The following is a 19,272-nucleotide window of genomic DNA, read 5'->3' as shown; positions in this document are numbered from 1 at the left end:
TAGGGCGAAAAGTGATCAGATGCAAGTGGTTATTCAAAAGGAAATATGATAGATATACAGCAAGACTGATAGTGAAAGGGTTATGCTCAGAGAGAATGATGACTTTACAGAGATATTCGTGCAGGTAGTTAAGTTAGTATTTATCAGATTCATGTTGGCAATAGTTGTCCAATACAATCTCGAGCTGGAACAGATGGATGTCAAAACTGCATTCTTGCACAGGGAGTTGGAAAAATAGATCTACATAAAGCAACCAAAGGATTACGAAGTTAAAGGGGCAAAGAAAAAGGTTTGTAGGTTAATGAGGTCGTTGTACGGCCTGAAACAGTTGCCTAGTCAATGATATAAAAAATTTGATTCTTTCATGTTGAGTAAAAAATTTACTCGGAGTGAATATGATCACTATGTCAATTACAAGACACTGATTGATGGCGGATTCATCATCCTAGTATTATATGTTAATGATATGTTGATCGACTGTCATGATATGTCTGAAATTAATGTACTAAAGACTCAGTTATCATGGACATTTGAGATGAAAGATCTGGGGGCTGCAAAAAAGGTTCTCGACATAGATATTCATAGAGACATGAAGAGGAGAAGACTTTGGTTATCACAGGCAGAATACCTTGAAAAAGTGTTGATTAAATATGGGATGGACTAGGCAAAGCCAGTGAGCGTTCCCCACGTGGATCACTTCAAGCTTTCCTCATAACAATATCCTAAATCAAATGAGGAAAAACAGTTTATGTCTCATGTGTCTTATTCGAATGCGACTGGCAGTTTAATATATGTTATGGTTTGTACGAGACTAGATATTTCACAGGCAGTCAGTGTTATGAGTAGATATATGTCAAACCCCGGCAAGCAACATTGGGAAGCTGTGGAATGACCACTTCGATACATTCGAGATACAAAAGACCATATCTTAACTTTTGAGAAGATATGAACAAAGTTGGTAGGGTATGTGGATTCAAACTACGTAGGCAGTGTGGATTTCAGAAAGTCAACTTCAGGTTACTCGTTTGTACTAACGGGTGGAGCAATTAGTTGGAAGTTTTAGTCCATGGTGACTCTTTCCACGACTGAATCACAATATATGGTAGTGACAGAAGCGTTTAAAGAAGGTGTCTAGTTACGAGGCATGATAAATCAGTTGGGGCTTCAGCAGGATGCCGTGCTGGTTAATTGTGATAGCGAGAGCGCTATTAATTTAGCTAAAGATTCTGTTTATCACTGTCATACTATACACATTGATGTTTGTCACCATTTTATCCAACAGGTGCTTGAAGATGGAGATGTGACTCTAAAGAAGATTCACACCATCGTGAATCCAATGGATATGCTCACTAAAGTTGTTCCTACAGAGAAGTTCAAGTTCTGTGCAACTTCTCTGGGCTTGGCGATGACATAAAAGGAAGACAGTGTGCACAAGAAGCATTGATGAAGCTATGATGTGAGACAGATATAAGAGAAGAGGACAATGAACTACTACACGTTTGAAGATTGAAGATATGATGAAGATTTTTTTACTTGATGTCTTAAATCTAATCAGATTCTGCGCAGATTTTTCGCGTAATTGTGAAAGTGCAGGATTTGTTTCTGATTTCGTTTATGATTCTTTCCGATTTTGTTTGGGATTCTTTCTAAAATTATATATATGGGTGTAAACGGGATTGAGAGGTATTCTAAGGGATTCCGAAGCTTTCTAAAAGGGTTCTAGGGTTTCTAAAAGGATGGAGCAAGGGAGACATTTGAGGATTGCTAAAGTCTGGTAAGTCCTTCTTCTTTGTAATTTCTGCTTTTATAGTGAAGATCTGTCGCTTTGTGCCGTGGTTTTTTTCCAAAAGGGTTTTCCACGTTAAAACTTTGTGTTCTCTTTGTGTTTGCTTGGTGCTCTTGGATTGCTATCCTAGATCCATATTTGTGTGATTCCATAGTCCAAAACCCAACATACTCTTTATTGTTTCTTTCGGGTCGGAAACGCGGGCTGCTGGTGGGAGAATGGCTTTTTCCGCTTTACAACAGGAAGCCTTTCACAGGAAGTTACTGCGCAAGGATACTGGGAGGGGCACACCTCGGTGTTCGTGAGAAATTAACCCCATCCATCCATTTTAAGAGATTATTTTAAGACATGTGACAAAAAATTGTGTCCAACACTCAAATGGGCCACACGAGATGAAACGGTGGGAATTCAGTCAGCATGGTTGAAGCATTCTTATGGTCATAAAATTTTTATATCAGGCTATCTTTTTGGTGTCATCCTATTGAGAATGACCTTATAAATAGTTTGGATATCATATAAACATCAAGGTGGAGTCAGAAGTTAGGAATGTTTCATCGGCAGGAATATCTTTACTCAATTTTATGAATCCTCTTACCCACATTAGTTTTTTATCCACTCATTTTTGGTCGCACGAACTAAAATGAACTCCCAAAATGGATGTATGGACTGGATTTCTCACATACATTGCAGTGGCCCCCAGCATCCGGATTAGCTACTTACAGTTGGGTAGCGAGACTGACTACTGAAGTCACATCACCAAAATTTATGGGCCCCACCATGATGTATGTGTTGTATCCACACCGTCCATCCATTTAGAGAGATTATTTAATGGCATGATCCAAAGAACGAGTCAATCCAAAGATCGAGTGAACCCCACCACAGAAAATAGTGGGGAGAGTGATGCCCACCTTTAAAAAGTTCTAGGGGTTGTAGTTTTTGATCAAGCTTATACAAGTGTTTCCCTTCTTTCATGCCTGTGTTAACTTATGAGCGGGTTGGATCTCAAATAAACGTCATTGTTGATTTAGGAAGGTTTCAATGGTCGGTGTCACTCTCCCCACTGTTTTCTGTGGTGGGGTCCGCTTGAGCTTTGGATCTGACTAATTTTTTGGTTCATGCTATAAAATGATCTCACCAAATGGATGGGCGGTGCGGTTACAATGCATACATCTTGGTGGGCCCTGACGTCACTTCAATAGCTAGTCTTGCAACACAATGTGTTAGTAGCTAATATGCCCATGTTTTTTTTTTTTTTGGCTATTAGACGTCACTTCAATAGCTAGTCTTGCAACACAATGTGTTAGCAGCTAATATGCCAAATTTTTTTTTTTGGCTAGTAGACGCTGATTAGCTAGTGACAGGTTGAGTAGCCAGACTTGCTATTGAAGTGACGCCCCTAAGTTATGACGGCCCCACAATGATGTATGTATGTATTTGGAGATATCATTTTAGGGCATGACCCAAGGAACTATATAGATCCAAAGTTGTAGTGGACCCACTGTAAATAAAAAAAAAAAAAAAAGTAGGGAGAGTGACGCGTACAGTTTCCTAGGTCCACTAGTGTACTTATTTGAGATCTAACTTGTTCATAAGTTAACAAAGACATGAAAGAAGGAAAAACACAAACATCAGCTTGATCAAAAGCTTTTCTAACCCTTTGAATTTTTTAACGGTGGGCGTCACTCTCTCCACAGTTTTCTGTGGTGGGGTCCATTGGAGCTTTGGATCTCACTCATTCTTTGGCTTAAAATGATCTCTCCAAATGTATGAACCGTGTGGATATAAAATATATATCAGGGTGGGGCGAACGGAACTTGTTCCGTGTGGATATAAAATATATATCAGGGTGGGGCCAACGGAACTTGTTGAGGTCACTTCAGTAGCAAATCCCGCGACTCAACGTGTCAGTAGCTCGTCTAATATGAGCTGGCAAAATGGATGGACGAGGTAGATTTTTCGTAAACATACGATGGACCTCACCTAGCTCCTGTGGTCGGAGTATCTGGCAATCCGCGTCCTCGTGCGCGTCTCGTTTGCGTTTGGCCACAAAACTAGCGTGGGTGAGAGAGAAAGAGGGAGGGGTTGAGTTGAGCGGGAGAGAGATGGGAGGGTTAGCAGGGGTGACTGGGCCATGTTGTTGCCGTTGCCATTGGCGTTGGAGTACAAATAATAATTGGGCACGGAACACAGCAAAGTTCTCCAAAATCAATACTAGTAATATTCCTAGTAACAGGATGAAGAGTATGAATCCTTTTCTTGCTCGACCTCGAGCCTCTTTCAACCAACAACAATCAGATTATGATTTTGGTAACAACAACAACAGCAACAACGACGACGACAACGACAGCAGCAGGGCCTTCTCTTCTCCCGTAAGTGCTCCCATTTATTTCTCTGTTTTTGGCTTATTGTACGATGTCAATTCCTCTATAATTGTTGTAGATTAGAATTTCGTTCAACTAGCTGGTTGTGCGGTCGACACTGGTTTTTGTATGGCATCAAACTCGTCCGGCAGGGTCGACCCACCATGAAAATTGGATTCGCCGCACCATCGAAAACAATGGACAACCACCTAAAACGCTCAACTTTAAGACGCACCTGACTAATTTCTAGATATATTTATAAATACCTAAGGAATTTTACACAAAACTACCAACTTAATATACAATTTACATTCCGGTACCTTTTCAAAAAGGTTTTCAATCTGCCTCATTAATTTATGTCATTATCAATGGAGTGAAGTTGAGGTCAGCCGTTCTAGCAAAGGGTCTGGAGCTCCGGTGGGTGCTGCAGCGATGTTTATGTAAAATCTACCCCGACCACTAGGTGCATCACCTCATATTAGGCTTAGGGCCCAAAATTCAGCCCCATCCATGATTCAAGTGGACCACATGATTGGAAATAGTGTGCAAGGTAACTCTCACCATCCAAACTATTTCCCTTGGTGTGGCCCCACCTGAATCACGGATGGGCCTGATTTTTGGGCACCATGCCTAAATTTCGGTCTGGCATCTAATGACTGGGATGGATTTCATATAATCATCACATTGGGCCCCGGAAAAATCAAGGGTTGTGGCCTCTCCCAACTGTTTCCTTTCATGTGGCCCACTTGAAGTCAGCCTGATTTTTGTCCCGGTTTTTGGGCATGTCCTAGTTACTACATAAATAAAGGAGAAGCTAAAAGAAATCAAACTAGAACTCCACTACCATTTCTAAATTGAATTCAATCTTCTGCCATTGGGTGTTCTAAGCTTAAAGCAACAAAGGGTGACAAAAAGGGAGAAGGCCTAGCAGGTCCTTTTCGCCTCAACCTTAAAAGTATGTATAAGGATAAATACCAGTAAGTGGATCTATTAGGGACCAGCCCAGCTCGGCCATACTTTCATTTGAATTGACAACTGTCGTGAGATGGAAGGCCCATGCTCCTCTTATTTTTCCTTGATCCGCCCGATAAAGAGGCGCGCGTTGAGTGATGAGGTAGAGTCTTTGTGCCCCTGCCTTCGCTTTTTGGCCTTAGGCCAACATGGGATTACACATCAAATGGTCGAAGTGGATTCATATACATATCACAGTTGACCCTATCAAAAATCAAGGGTGTCCGTGCAAAATCCACTTTGACCAATAGATTTTTATTTTTTATTTTTTTAAGAGAGGGGGGGGGATTCATTGTAATATAGGGCTTTAGGCTTATAGAAAATGATGGAGAGTATGGGTTGGTGGGTTAGGGATTCATCGTTATATCATTATATAGGCCTTTGGGGTTATACAAGGCGGTGGAGTGTTACCAATAGGTTCAAAGGTGTTGGTTTTGCAATGGGGAATGGGAAGAGAATTCTCTTTTGGGAGGACATGTGGCTAGGTGAGAGGCCTCTCTAGGCTGAGTTCCCAAGGTTGGCAAGGTTGTAGCTAAGGAAGCCAGTGTTCCTGTGGCTCGATGCTTCTCGTCATTAGGAGGGGACGTGGTGTGATCTCTCCGTTGCATCAGAAACCTAACGGATGAAGAGGTAGATAAGTTTATCCAGTTATCAGGTTGGTTTTGTGGCTTTTGTCCCTTGACCGACGAGTTGGACACCATGGTGTGGAGGTTGGGTAAATTAGGCCAGTTTTCCATGAGATCCTTCTATAGGATGCTTATCAATTCGTCGACGGCAATGCGTTCGAGGTTTGCAGCTTTTTCGTTGCATTAAGGAGCTCTTCCATAGATGTCACGCCCCAGACTCGGAAACCGGGCTCACAAAATTCTTAATCGCCGAATTCGGCACTGACAGCCTTCGTAGTACCCCATTCTCGGCTCCCGGCACCCATATACTAGATTCTGATCCTGGGATCCTACAAGGAGTATTTAGATCACAAACTTTTTCTTTTATAAGAAGCGTAACCACAAGCATAACCCACAACAATAACCACAACATCACCACATATCCACTATAATAAAAAACTTTGAGTACAATGCATAAAGGGAAATACAATGTCGATATCAAAGGCTCAAGAAACTCAGCGGTATGCTCTTGACTTAGTGCTGCTGCGGCTTCCTAGCGTCACCTGCACGCAACAGTCGTGCCTAAGCTTATAGAAAGCTTAGAGGGTGGTGTAAGTGTGTGCGCAAGGTAAGTGCGAAGTATGCAATATTAGAGTAATGCGAAAACATGCTGGTAAGTTTATGAATGCTATCAGCCGTACCAAGGCTATGCGATGCAAGACCTACATGGCCAATGTCATATGCGAGATGCAACTCAAGCATACCAATCCTCATCTGAATCTACATAATAATATAGCTCATATCTGGAATATCACCGGGGTCTAGTACACTTTACGCCAGCTTGCCGCCCCATCTAAGCGCACAACTGGGTAAGTGGAGGAGACCTCACTATCCACCTGCCAATATCGGCCCGGCTTGTCGATAGCGGATCCATTCCTCAAGCTGGTCAAACTCAGCCTAACATTGCCCCCTCCCTCGGGTGGGTAAGGCCATAACCCCTTCCAACCGACCACGACACATTTGGGAGACGCGACCTACTAGTATACGGCCCTCGTGCGCTCATGTATCCACTCGGTCTCGACGTTGGATCATCCTCTTGGTACCATAAGGGTTCTGAGACTTTCACCCAGAGACATCCATAGCGCCCCAATGGTAGTAACAAGTATTTTCGGTATCCAATCCTGCCATGTACGCTATACCTGCGGAGGCCACAGCCTTAATATCGCTAAGGCATACAGTGATCTCATCACACAAATGCAAGATGCATGAGTCATATTATCTAGTCATGCATCAATCCTGCGCGTATCGCGAGCTCATGTGGGGCAACTCCGTCTATCAAGGAGTCTCATAAACAATCTGCCCATTGGCATATGCTATGATCAATCACTCCTCATATCAAGCATACATATGATGCGCATGGGCATGAATCATGAAGTTATACTAAACATATTATATGATGATGATGTACTCTCCTCATAACAAAGATGAGCCTAAATGACCTACTCATATCAAGTATGGGCCTAAGAACAAGGGATGGGCTTCCTCACCCGCTCCATCCCTAAGGGGGCCCGTCAAGCACAAGATGGGCTCTATGACCTTGGTCAAATCCACAAGGCATGGTGGAAGCATAATCCATAGTGGGGGCCCAACGGTTTGGGTTGGCCCACTAAAGATAGATGGGTAACACTAGGAGGGCCCAAATGGATGAGAATGGGCCTAACAATGGGCCCTAGGGAGGTTCGCAACATGGACATTTAACCACTATTGTTCCCCTAGAAAGCGGCCCATCAAGAAATCTAACTTATAACGGGGCCCATGGCCCGAATACTACTTGGAAAGTAAATGGGCAGCATTCATAACATTACACACAACATGGCGGGCCTTAAGAAACGGCCAAGGCCTACATACATCAAAACGGGCTATATAAGGGGCAGCCCATGGCCCAAAAACATTATGACCAAAGAAAACATCCAATACATGCATTATGGTGGGCCTCATGGGCAGCCCATATGCCCCAAAGTAAATAGCTAAGGTATATCCAACATCCACCAATGTGGGCTTTATAAATCAGCCCAAGACTGGGCAAGTTGGATAGGCAGCAAAGATTCAATCACATACATCATATTGGGCTTACAATCAGCCCACAAGGCCCAACACAATGGGTGGGCGGCACTAGTATATGGGAAAACACTAAGGCTGGACGTCCAGCCTATCTGGGCCTGCCTGGACGTCCAAAAATCTGGACAACAAGGTCCTCATACAATCAGATGGTTAGTGGGCCGTACAACGCATAAACGGGGCCCACAATCTCATAAAGACACAGGCATAGAGGGTATACAAAACACCCCCAATCTGGTGGGCCTCATAGCTTCGAATAGTCAACTATATATAGCAAATTCTGGGCCCTTGCTGGACATCCAGCCCACCCAACTTCCTGGCCTGCTGGGGTCCAGCAGATGCATTATCTGGGTAAAACAATTACTTCATGGTGGCCCATATATATCACAGTGGGCCCCACCAGATGGAAGCATGGATAGAACTCATAAAAAACAGGGTGGGCCTGCTGTTGGACTTGTAGTCCAGCAGCACCCCAACCAATCTAGGCGTCCCAAATTATGCACATGGTGGGCCCCAACTTTGGACGTCCCCACTAGGGGTGGGCTACACAAAATGGAGGACTGCTGGATTCAACACATCATCAAGGTGGCCACAAGGGAGAGGGCGGTCAATACCCCCCCCCCGGTCCAGTAGGTGGGCTGTTGGCCCAGCTGTGGTGTCCAAAGATGGACAGCCTGGATGGTCTACAAGTGGCTAAGGTGGGTCCCAGCAAGGTGGACCACAATGGAGGTAAGTTGGGGAACTATAAACACATACAACAGTAAATAAAAATCCTGGACAGCAAGATGTTGAAATAAAATGTTGCTGGAAAATGCTGCTGTCCCTGATTTGTTCACCCACTGGAGTGGGCCCAGGCCTGCCTAAACAGGGGGAAATGGGTGGATAGCGTACACCCATGAATGTACATCAAGGTGGGGTCCACATGAGTGGCCCACCATCCCCAAAACCAAGATGGAGTTTGTGTTTTCCTGGCATGCAGGACTGCTGGACGGTCCAGAAATCTAGACCGTCCAGGCCGCTTGGGCCTGCTCCATGGGCATTCCATCAGGGGTGGGGCATAGAGGGTCCATCATACATCAAGGTGGGGTCCATAAATCAGTGAACCACCCACAAACAGAGAGATAAACAAGCTGAAACACATAGATCTACCCCATCCAGATGGCCAGCAAATGGGCCTAGAAGAATGGGCAACAAGGAGTTGTTGCACATCCCAGTCCACAAGATGGCTGGAAAGGGGAAAATACATCAAATAATACATGGTATGGCCTACCTTAGTGGGCCCCATAGACCCCAAACCAGGCCTCTAGTATCATATTTCATTGCATGCCAAAATGGGCAGCAAGTTGGGGCGCCCAACGTCCAGAAAATGGGCAGCAAGGACGTCCCACCTTGTTGGACGGTCTGGGCGTCCTGGACGCACCAGCTGGGCTACACCATCAAGGAAAAAGGAAAGGAAAGGAGAGAGAAAGAGAGAAGAAGAGAGGAAAACCGGCCATGGGAGGGGACTCTGCTACTATGAGCCCCTCCAAACAAATCCAACTTTATATCAAGGTCAACACATGGGTCCCATGGATGTATGGGCCCTACATTTAAAAATCTGAGGTGGGGATACCATCCCCACCAAGAAATCAGGGTCTAGATGACCCATCAAAGCCATGAATTTAAATAAAACATCATGATGGGGTCCATGGAGAATGGCCCCATCATGGCTCATGCATGCAACAAGGGTGGGCCATTGGCCACACCCAAGGGGTCAAGTAGAATCTCCACCATTGATTGGTGGGTCCTACATGCCCCTAAGCAAGAAAATCAAAGATCTAAAGAAGAAAATACAAGTACTACTCCTAAGAATGGCACCCACCTCAAATTTTTTCCGCCTTCCACCTTTAGGTTCTAGAGCTCCAAGAGAAAGGTTTTAATAGTTGAGATAGGTTCCTAAGGGCTGGATTTGGGGGAACTAAAGCTTGAAGTGGCTGGCCATGGAGGTTGCTTGGGACGTCCAAGCTCTCTCTAGCAAGGGGAGAATGAAAAGGAAAGAGGGAGGGAGAGAGAGATAAGAGAGAGAGAGAGAGGGATAGGTTAGGCTAGGAATGATTGCTCTTGGGAAGAGGTTGACATGCTCTCATCATTGCAAGGCATGCTTGCTAGCATGCTTGGAGGCTACTAGAGTAGGGTGATGTCACCCCTAGGGTGACATCATCCTAATGATAGGATTTTTAGGAAAAAGTGCTATCTGGAATGGCTAGGTCCTGCACCGTGTGGTTCACGGCCAGAATAAAGCACGGGCCACATCTCATAATCTAAGCATCGCATTGGCGCATGAGACGCGGCGTTGGAATTGCGGCGACGATGCGGTCGCAATGACACAGGTCTCGAGTTTAGCAGACTCGGGTTCACAGGATGCAACTCAGGGTCGCTCGTAAATGCTATCTACAGGTCGCGGGTTGCCGGAATTTCGACGGGAAGGACCGCGGGATCCTAAGGAACGGAATGGTACTAGGACACAGGCGTTATAATAGATAGCAACCTTTGCTTTTGCTAGTGAGAAGAAACAGGGTGTTCACTATCGACAACCTTTAAAAGAGGTCTATGACCATCCCGAACATGTGCCCCATGTGCTAGCAGGATGGGGAGCTTGTAAACCACTTGTTTATCCACTGCCCATTTGCTAGGTTGGTGTGGGAAGGGTTCTTCGACCTTTTCAAGGTTTTGTGGGTAATGCTAGGAACAATAGGAGGTTTGCTTTTAACTTGGCATGGAGGAGTCTTGGAGGCTTTCTTTGCTGGCTGGGCTTTGGGCTATCTGGGGGGAATGAAACAATCAATGTTCGAGGTATAAAAGCAGCTTTGTCTTGGAGGTGTTTTGGAGGGCGAAGATCAAGGTGTTCTGTACCGGTAATGGTGGCCGAAATGGCTACCACCGTTACCTTTACGATTTGGGTCGTAACAGCTGTTACGGCCCTCGTAATGGCCGTTACAGTCTCTTTTTATTGAAAAAAAATATTGAGAAACCTGTATTTGCCCCGTAATGTTGATTAGAAAGTATGGAAAACCTGTATGCCCCATAACAGACAATTACGAGGCTATTATGGACTTTATAGGGGACGTAACGTGCCGTTAACGGCAATTACGAGTCATTTTTTTTCCATAACGGCTGTTATGGCTGTTACGACCCCATAACGTGTAATGGTTGCCACCGTTACCTTTACGCAACGGCCTTTACGGCCCCGTAACGGCCTTTACGGCACACATTGGCGAAGATTGAGATGTTTGATCGGGTTTCTTCATTGAAATTTTTTGTCGATTGTTTCACCTATTAAAGAGGCAGGTTATTGTTTTGTAATTTTCTTTTTGGTAAATTGCTTTTCGCCTTTTGGCATTTTCTAATAAAATATCATCACCTTTCAAAAAAAAAAAAAGTATAGAAAATCCAATAAAAAAACAATAACATTAGTTATTAACGAAAAATCAATTATTTACAAATAAAAAATATCCAAAAAATAAAAGATGATAATATTTATGGAGGATGGGAAGAGAGATTTGCTGGAGTTTAGGGAACAAATTTCTTTTTTTGGGAGGATTTGTGGGATTCATTGTAATATAGGGCTTTAGGGTTATAGAAGACGATGGAGAGTATGGGTTGGTGGGTTAGGGATTCATCATTATATCATTTTATATGCCTTTGGGTTTATAGAAGGCAGTGGAGTGTTAGTAATAGGTTCAAAGGTGTTGGTTTTGCAATAGGGAATGGGAAGAGAAATCTCTTTTGAGAGGACATGTGGCTAGGTGAGAGGCCTCTCTAGGCTGAGTTCCTAAGGTTGGCAAGGTTATAGCTAAGGAAGCTAGTGTTCTCGTGGCTCGATGCTTCTCGTCATTAGGAGGGGACGAGGTGTGGTCTCTCCGTTGTATCAGAAACCTAACGGATGAAGAGGTAGATAAGTTTATCCAGTTATCAGGTTGGCTTCGTGGCTTTTGTCCCTTGACCGACGAGTTGGACACCATGGTGTGGAGGTTGGGTAAATTAGGCCATTTTTCCATGAGATCCTTCTAAAGGATGCTTATCAATTCGTCGACGGCAATGCGTTCGAGGTTTGCAGCTTTTTCGTTGCACTAAGGAGCTCTTCCATAGATAGTGGCCTTTGCTTTTCTAGTGAGAAGAAACAGGGTGTTCACTATCAACAATCTATGACTATCCCAAACATGTGCCCCATGTGCCAGCAGGATGCGGAGCTGATAAACGACTTGTTTATCCACTGCCCATTTGCTAGGTTGGTGTGGTGATGTAGGACATGAAAATTTAAATATGCTATGCGAGATTCCAGGCTTTAGATCATACTAGTTCAGAAACAATCACAAAAATTTCCACATCCCACATACAGTCAAGCACTCAACAAGAGGAATCTATGCGGGTCCAAGCCTACACATGCTAGGCTGGATCAATTAAAAATTATAGACCAAACAATGATCAAAGGATAGTAGATTCATCCATACATGCAAAAGATTATTTTCCAATCCAAGGGATTCACATGTTTCAATTGGGGAAACCTTAGGGTTGCAAAAGTGGAATAGAACTTGGGGATTTGAGATGATCTAGGGTTAGGGTTATGGAAACAAGGCGAGAGAGGAGTAAAATAGAGACAAGAGGGGACCTGTGATCAGCCTGCACGTGTGGATAGCAAACTGGCCTGACGCACGTGTGCGGATGGCGGCCCGCACGTGTGTGGGGCCCACGAATCTGGAATCGGTCAGCTAGGGCTCGGTCAGCCAAGGTTGGGCCACCTTCCCTCTAAATTTCAGGCCAAATGGATGATCGGTTTGAATACGGTGCTTCACTGAAGTTTCAACCCTCCTGTAGGGCCAGATTCTGGAAATCTGCTGTAGGGGAAAGATTAGTTGCAAACGTGGGTGGATTTGATGAAAGGATGACTGTAGAAGATGATGAATATGGAGGGTAGGAGATGGGGGTGATTTGGGATGGATGTGGCTTCGCACCACGGTAGTTAGCCCTTCGAAGAATGGAGGGTTTCACACCCAATTGGATTTCCACAACTCAGAGAATTAGAGAAGCAGAAAAACGCATAATTTTATTCATAATATTCAATGAAAAAAAAACCTACAAAGGGTTGCCTATTTATAAGAAAAACGTATACCTCAAAACTCGCGCCATGTGCACAACCTATTACTTAGAGACAAAGTAACCACAAATAACAACTAATCAAAGTAATCCAAACCGTCCGTGATGTTCTTAATAACAATAATAACCAAAATTCAAAGTACTAGATCGTTTGGAATAGTGGGCCATGATCATGAGAACCCATGGCGGGATTCACATGACGATTGGGCCCACTCCAAGGAACCAAAATACAGTCCTTTAACTAGGAGGCACTCCCTGGACGTCGTCATCAATCCAGATCGATGGTGGGGCCCTCCTTGCGTGCGTGCGTGGGGGGGTGCATGTGCGCGAGATGTCCCCATCATGTGGGAAGGGTTCTTCGATCTTTTCAAGGTTCTGTGGGTAATGCTAGGAACAATAGGAGGCCTGTTTTTCACTTGGCATGGAGGAGTCAGATAAATAGGGCAAGGTTCTTGGAGGCTTTCTTTGCTGGCTGGGCTTATAATCAATGTTCGAGGTATAAAAGCAACCCTGTCTCCAATGTTCAAAGTATCGGTATCCCTACAAGTTTCGTTGGCCAGGGATACGGAAACAATATTGATATCGCTGATAATATCGTTGATAACCGGAAATGCATGGAAACATGGGGAAAACGGTGGAATTTTCAGCGAAACTTCAAGACATGTTAAAATGTACATATTTGCATATTTAGAAATAAAGAATTGCAAAAAGAATGCGTATATAACAAGTTTCAATTTAATGGGGCCTTAAAGCATGTAATGTTGTAAGAAATCAGTCTAACCATCCCATTCGCCCTATTTAACCATCTAAACATCCATCAATATTGCAAAATATCAACAACACATGATATTTCACCAAGAAATCATCAACAATTGGAAAGGAAACGAAAGATTGTTGTCTCAATATCACGTATGGTGCGATATTGATAATATGGAGATATTATTAATATTATCAATGACAAATTGAACACTACATACAACCATATGCCCATGAAAAAAAAATTGAAATAAATTTTTTTTTTCTAATAAACAAAATTTTGATGATATCAATACGTTGACGATTTTATTGAAATATCGTCGATACACATATGATACAAGCATTACTTAGAATTTATACAATAAAAAATATTGGTGATACATTGGCAATACAAGTGACACCGAGAATTTACATAGTTGAAAATATTGGCGATTACATTAGTGATATTGATACGTCGGCGATACTTAGTGATACATTGCTAATACCTAAAATTTCTGATACTACCAGCGTTATCGGTATCACTACCAGTGTTATCAGTATCGCTGAGCTGGAGATAAAGATAATATCGGAGATATTTCGATAATATTGGAGATGATTTGAACACTGCCTGTCTCGGAAGTGTTTTGGAGGGCGAAGATTGAGATGTTTGATTGGGCTTCTTCATTGAATTTTTTTGTCGATTGTAAACCCATTAAAGAGGCGGGCTATTGTTTTGTTTTGTTTTTTTGTTTTTGTTTTTTTTTTTTTAATTTAGTAAATTGCTTTTCGCCTTTTGGCATTTTCTTATAAAATATCATCACCTTTCAAAAAAAATGTATAGAAAATCCCAAAAAAAAATGTATAGAAAATCCCAAAAAAAAATAATAATAGAGCATTAGTTCTTAACGAAAAATCAATTATTTACATGTAAAAAGTAAAAAAAAAAATAAAAGATGATAATATTTATAGAGGATGGGAAGAGAGATTTGCTGGAGTTTAGGGAATGAATCTCTTTTTTGGGTGGATCTGTGGGTGGGAGACATTCCTTTGGACAAAATTATCCGAGGTTGTATGCGATTTCACCAAGGTGGTTAAGATTAAGAAAAAATATGAAATAGGAGGAAACATGCTATGGATGTCTGAGACAAATTATAAAACATTAGATCACCTTGTTCTCCAAACACGTGTTGGGGATATTTGGTGTTCTTTTCTCAATTATTTTGAAGTTGGCTGGCTTTTTCCAATATTTGTGGCAGATCTTCTTGAAGGATTGGGGACTGGCCTGTTCAGACTCTGTGTTAGAATCCTTTTGTGGGTACTTCCTCATGCAATCATATGGTCTAATATGGAAAGAGTGAATCAATATGATTTTTGAAGGTGTGGCAGCATTAATGAGAAAATTAAGCTTATTCTCAACTACTGGGGAAGAATGTGCGATTCTTTTTTTTTTTTAAAATGCTCTCTTTGTTGGATTTGACTAGAAAATTACTTGAGGTGATTAATGATGCCTAGAGCTGTACACGAGTCGAGCCAAGCCGAGTATTGCCCAGCTCGTGCTCGGCTCGTCTGAGTTCGAGCCGAGTTCGAGCAGATATCGAGCCTGAAAATGGACAGATTACCCAAAAATCCCAACCAAAAAAACACCAATCCAACCAGTAAAATTCCCACCGAAAGTCAGCTACTTGTGCGCACGACTCGCCCCATGAGCACAGTTCCCGAGCCGAACAGAAAACAAACCCCATCTTGTTCGATTGAGCATCGGATGAATCTCGCAGAAATACTCGACCGAATAGGGAAAAAAACGAAAAGAGAGAGGAAAAGGAAAACCCCATACCTTGATGTTCGAGAGGAGGGCCGGCGACTTGAACAACAACGTTGGGCTCAGACCGGGCGGGATCGTCAGACACGTGGTCCTTGAGATCGGCAGCTTAGTTGGCGACATTGACTTGTATCTCGCAGCGTTGGATCCGATGGTCGAGAATGGCCCGTGGTCGGTTTTCCCAGATTCCAATTTGTCGGCCATTTTTCTCGGGATTGAGAGAGAGAGAGAGAGAGAGAGAGAGAGAGAGAGAGAGAGAGGTGTCTGAAGAGGGGCTGGAAGAAGAGAAAGGGGGGAGAATCTGGATCTTGTTTTTCGGGATTTCTAGGGGTAATTTGGGGATTTTGTAGTGTAGGGTATTTTCGGAATTTAGTGATCTAGTGGTGTGTTTGGGTGGGAAGGAAGGGCTTAGGGTTTTTTGAACGGGCGCTGAGAGAGGGTAGCTTAGGGTTTTTTGTTTTGGGGTATATATACCCCTGGTCGAGTATCGAGTCGATTTCGAGTACTATTCGAGTCGAGCCGAGTCGAGCAAGGTCAAGCTCGTTCTCGGCTCGAACTCAATTCGAGCACCAAAAATCAGCTCGTGCTCGGCTTGAACTCATTCCGAGTCGAGTCGAGCGAGTTACCGAGCTAACTCTGCTTGTGTACAACTCTAATGATGCCTGTAGCAGGAAAATAGTTTTGTTTGTTGGGGCAATAGACCAATTGGTTGGTGGAAGCTCAATGTGGACAGTTGCTCTCTATGGAATCAGGGACCCTTGGGCACATGTGGGTGCAGTTAGGGATGGCCAAGATAGGATTGAGTTCATCTTTTTAAGGTCTTGCAGCATCAGAGACTCTAACCGTGCAGAGTTGGAAGTATTCAAGATGGGACTAAAATTTGCCAAAAATGTTCTTGGATCTCCTGTTCTTATTGTGGAAGGTTACACCAAAGGTGCTGTCTCCTAGGCTAACAATTCTGCTTAGCTTCTTGGAGGTGGATCCTTATTTTATTTTATTTTATTTTTAAATGAACAAAACAAAAGTTTTACCAGAAGTAAAGAAAAAATTGATCAAATTGCAAGAGAGGGCTCAACTACAATGGCCTCAAGCAAGCACCATACAATCAACTGAACAAAGAAAAACTAACAAACCAAACTCAACAGCACTTCTCCCTCAGGCCTCATCTCCTATCTTCCATGTGAAAGCCTATACTAACACCACCCCACTTAACAAGCCGACCTTTCTCTTTGTTAGCCTCTCTAGGAACATGCAAAAAGGACATGGGATGCTGATCACACAGATCCAAACCTTTTTCCACCAGATTCCCCACCTAGAATGGCAAATTTTAGACTTTGCCTGCTTCATTTATTGTGCGAATTTCCCTTAGTGGTTACCAGAAGAAGTCAAGCTCCAACACTTTGATAGCTTGAATAAGGGAAACAGCTTCAGCATAATTAGAGTTTTTGATTCCAATATGGTTCAAAATTCAACAATCACAACTCCATTTTTGTTGCACATAATGCTGCTGACCCTGCTAACCTAGGATCCCCCAACGAGCATACGTTGAAATTCATCTTGAAGCAACCTTTAAGAGATGCTTTCCTCCTGATAGAATCTTTTGGCTTTTCGACTACACTATAATACCTCCCAAATTGAAGGCATCATCAATGGGGACCTTGCTAGATGTGCTGTATGCCATACACACACCACAATGGGGTCCTCACATGACTATTTGCATGGACCTTTCATCCACAACTAGTTGCGTGTAGGACTTCTCATCCAAAGATGCACATACAGCTGCAACTTGGGTTTGGGTTGACCTGAACCTGATTGACCCAACCCGACTTTGAGTTGGGTTGGGTCAGGTTTTCAAGGTCCTCTGGCCAGGTTCAGGTTGGAAAGCACCAATCCGATTTGAGATTGGATTTGGTTGAGTAAATTTGGGTTGGGTTAGGTCAGATTGGGAATAATCACATGTATGTGGGTTGGGTTGGGTCAGATTGGGTCAAGTATAGAGGAATTCGGGTTGGGCACCTTGGCTTGGACTTCTTGTTGGGTTGGGTTGGGTCCTCTTGAGGTTGTGTCAGGCTTGGGTTGATCCTCAACCTGACCCAACCCAAACAAGTTGCACCCTAGATGTGCACACATGTACTCACATACACACTCTAATAAAAAGAGAATGGGAACTACATCAAGGGAGGGAAAAAATTCCCAATGCAAACAGTTATTCGACTAACATCCTCCCTAGCCAAGAAGTCGGCCACATCATTAGCATTGGTGCTCGTGAACAAATGAAAGGATTTGCTTCTGTTCCACTTTGTATTAATTTCTTTTATAAGAATCCCGTTTGTATGCTTTCAGTTGAATTTTGTATCCTCTTGCATTTGATGAGTTTGATATTTAATATGATGATACATTTCAGATTCGAATTAAGCTTTCCTAATTCTCCGTCCATTCATTTAGTTAATGTTGGCTCTATGGTTGAAACAGGATGACTTGAGTTACTTGTGGAAATTGGCAGCCGGGTCTGTTGGAGGTGCAGCTGTGATAAAATATGGCAGTGTTATCTTCCCTGAAATTACTACACCCAACATCTTGCAAGCTATTCTTATGATTGGGATTCCAGTGCTTGTGAGCGTTCTACTCCTGATCAAGGAAAGTAGCATTAAGACCCCAAACTAGAATCCTTTTTAGCACGCATTGTGTATACCTTTGTAAGATGAATTCTAAGACTTGGTGCATGTAACATCCATTTTTTTTTTTACTTTCTTTAGGAAAGATTTTATTTATTTTATATATATATATATATATATATATATATATAGAGCTACACTAGCTATTGTGGATTAAACTCATGAACCATACTATGAAGCTTTGGGAAAGAGCGATTAAGTAAAGACTAAGGCCTGGGATTGATGTATTAGAAAATCTGTTTGGTTTCATGCCAGCGAGGTCTACCACCAAAGTTATTTTTCCTACTTAGACAATTGATGGAGAAATATAGGGAGAGGAGGAAGGATCTCCACATGGTCTTTATTGACTAGAGCATCCGTATGACAGGGTGTCTAGAGAGTTAATTTGGTGAGCGTTGAGAGAGAGGAGTTTGAAGATGATATATTGACATGAATAAAGATACATATGAGGGAGTAGTAACAAATGTGAGGGCACTTGTGGAGAGAAGTGAGTTCCCAATTGCCGTAGGCTTGGACCGAGGGTCGGCATTGAGCATGTACCTTTCTGCATTTGTTATGGATGAGTTAACGAGGCATTTGTAGGAAGAGATCTCATGGCGTATGTTGTTTGCACATGACATAGTTTTGATTGACAAGATGAGCGAGGGTGTAAACACAAAGCTAGATTTATGGAGAGGTGCTTTAGAATTTGAAGGATTTAAAATGAGTCAAACTAAAATAGAGTATATGGAGTGCAATTTTAATAACAATAAGAGTGGAAATGGGGAATTAGTAAAGATTGCCTAACTAAGAAGTTTCCCAAAATGACCACTTTCGAAATCTTTGGTCGATCATTCGTGGGAAAGGAGAGATTGAGAAGGGATGTTGCCCATAGAATTCAAGTGGGGTGCCAAAAGTGGAGATGTTGCTTTGGAATCTTATGTGATCGTCGCATGCCACTCAAACTAAAAGTGAAATTTTGTAGGATAGCTATAAGACCAGCTTGTTAGTGCACTTATTTGTGCACTTTGTTTGTCAATCATGTGTGTTG

At 42.9% G+C, this 19,272-nt stretch overlaps 1 protein-coding gene across 1 annotated transcript; it reads left to right on the top strand.

Moving 5' to 3' along the window:
• Positions 1-3,789: 3,789 nt before the first annotated feature.
• On the top strand, positions 3,790-18,311 carry LOC131258314 (uncharacterized). Its single transcript, XM_058259554.1, has 2 exons — positions 3,790-4,155; positions 18,040-18,311. The coding sequence occupies exons 1-2, from the start codon at positions 3,889-3,891 to the stop codon at positions 18,229-18,231; spliced, it is 459 nt and encodes a 152-aa protein (XP_058115537.1). The 5' UTR covers positions 3,790-3,888; the 3' UTR covers positions 18,232-18,311.
• Positions 18,312-19,272: the final 961 nt, after the last annotated feature.

Source organism: Magnolia sinica, chromosome 10, assembly GCF_029962835.1.
Source record: "Magnolia sinica isolate HGM2019 chromosome 10, MsV1, whole genome shotgun sequence".
NCBI lineage: Eukaryota > Viridiplantae > Streptophyta > Magnoliopsida > Magnoliales > Magnoliaceae > Magnolia > Magnolia sinica.
The sequence above is the reverse complement of the archived record's forward strand: the minus strand, read 5'-3'. Positions and strand labels throughout refer to the sequence as shown.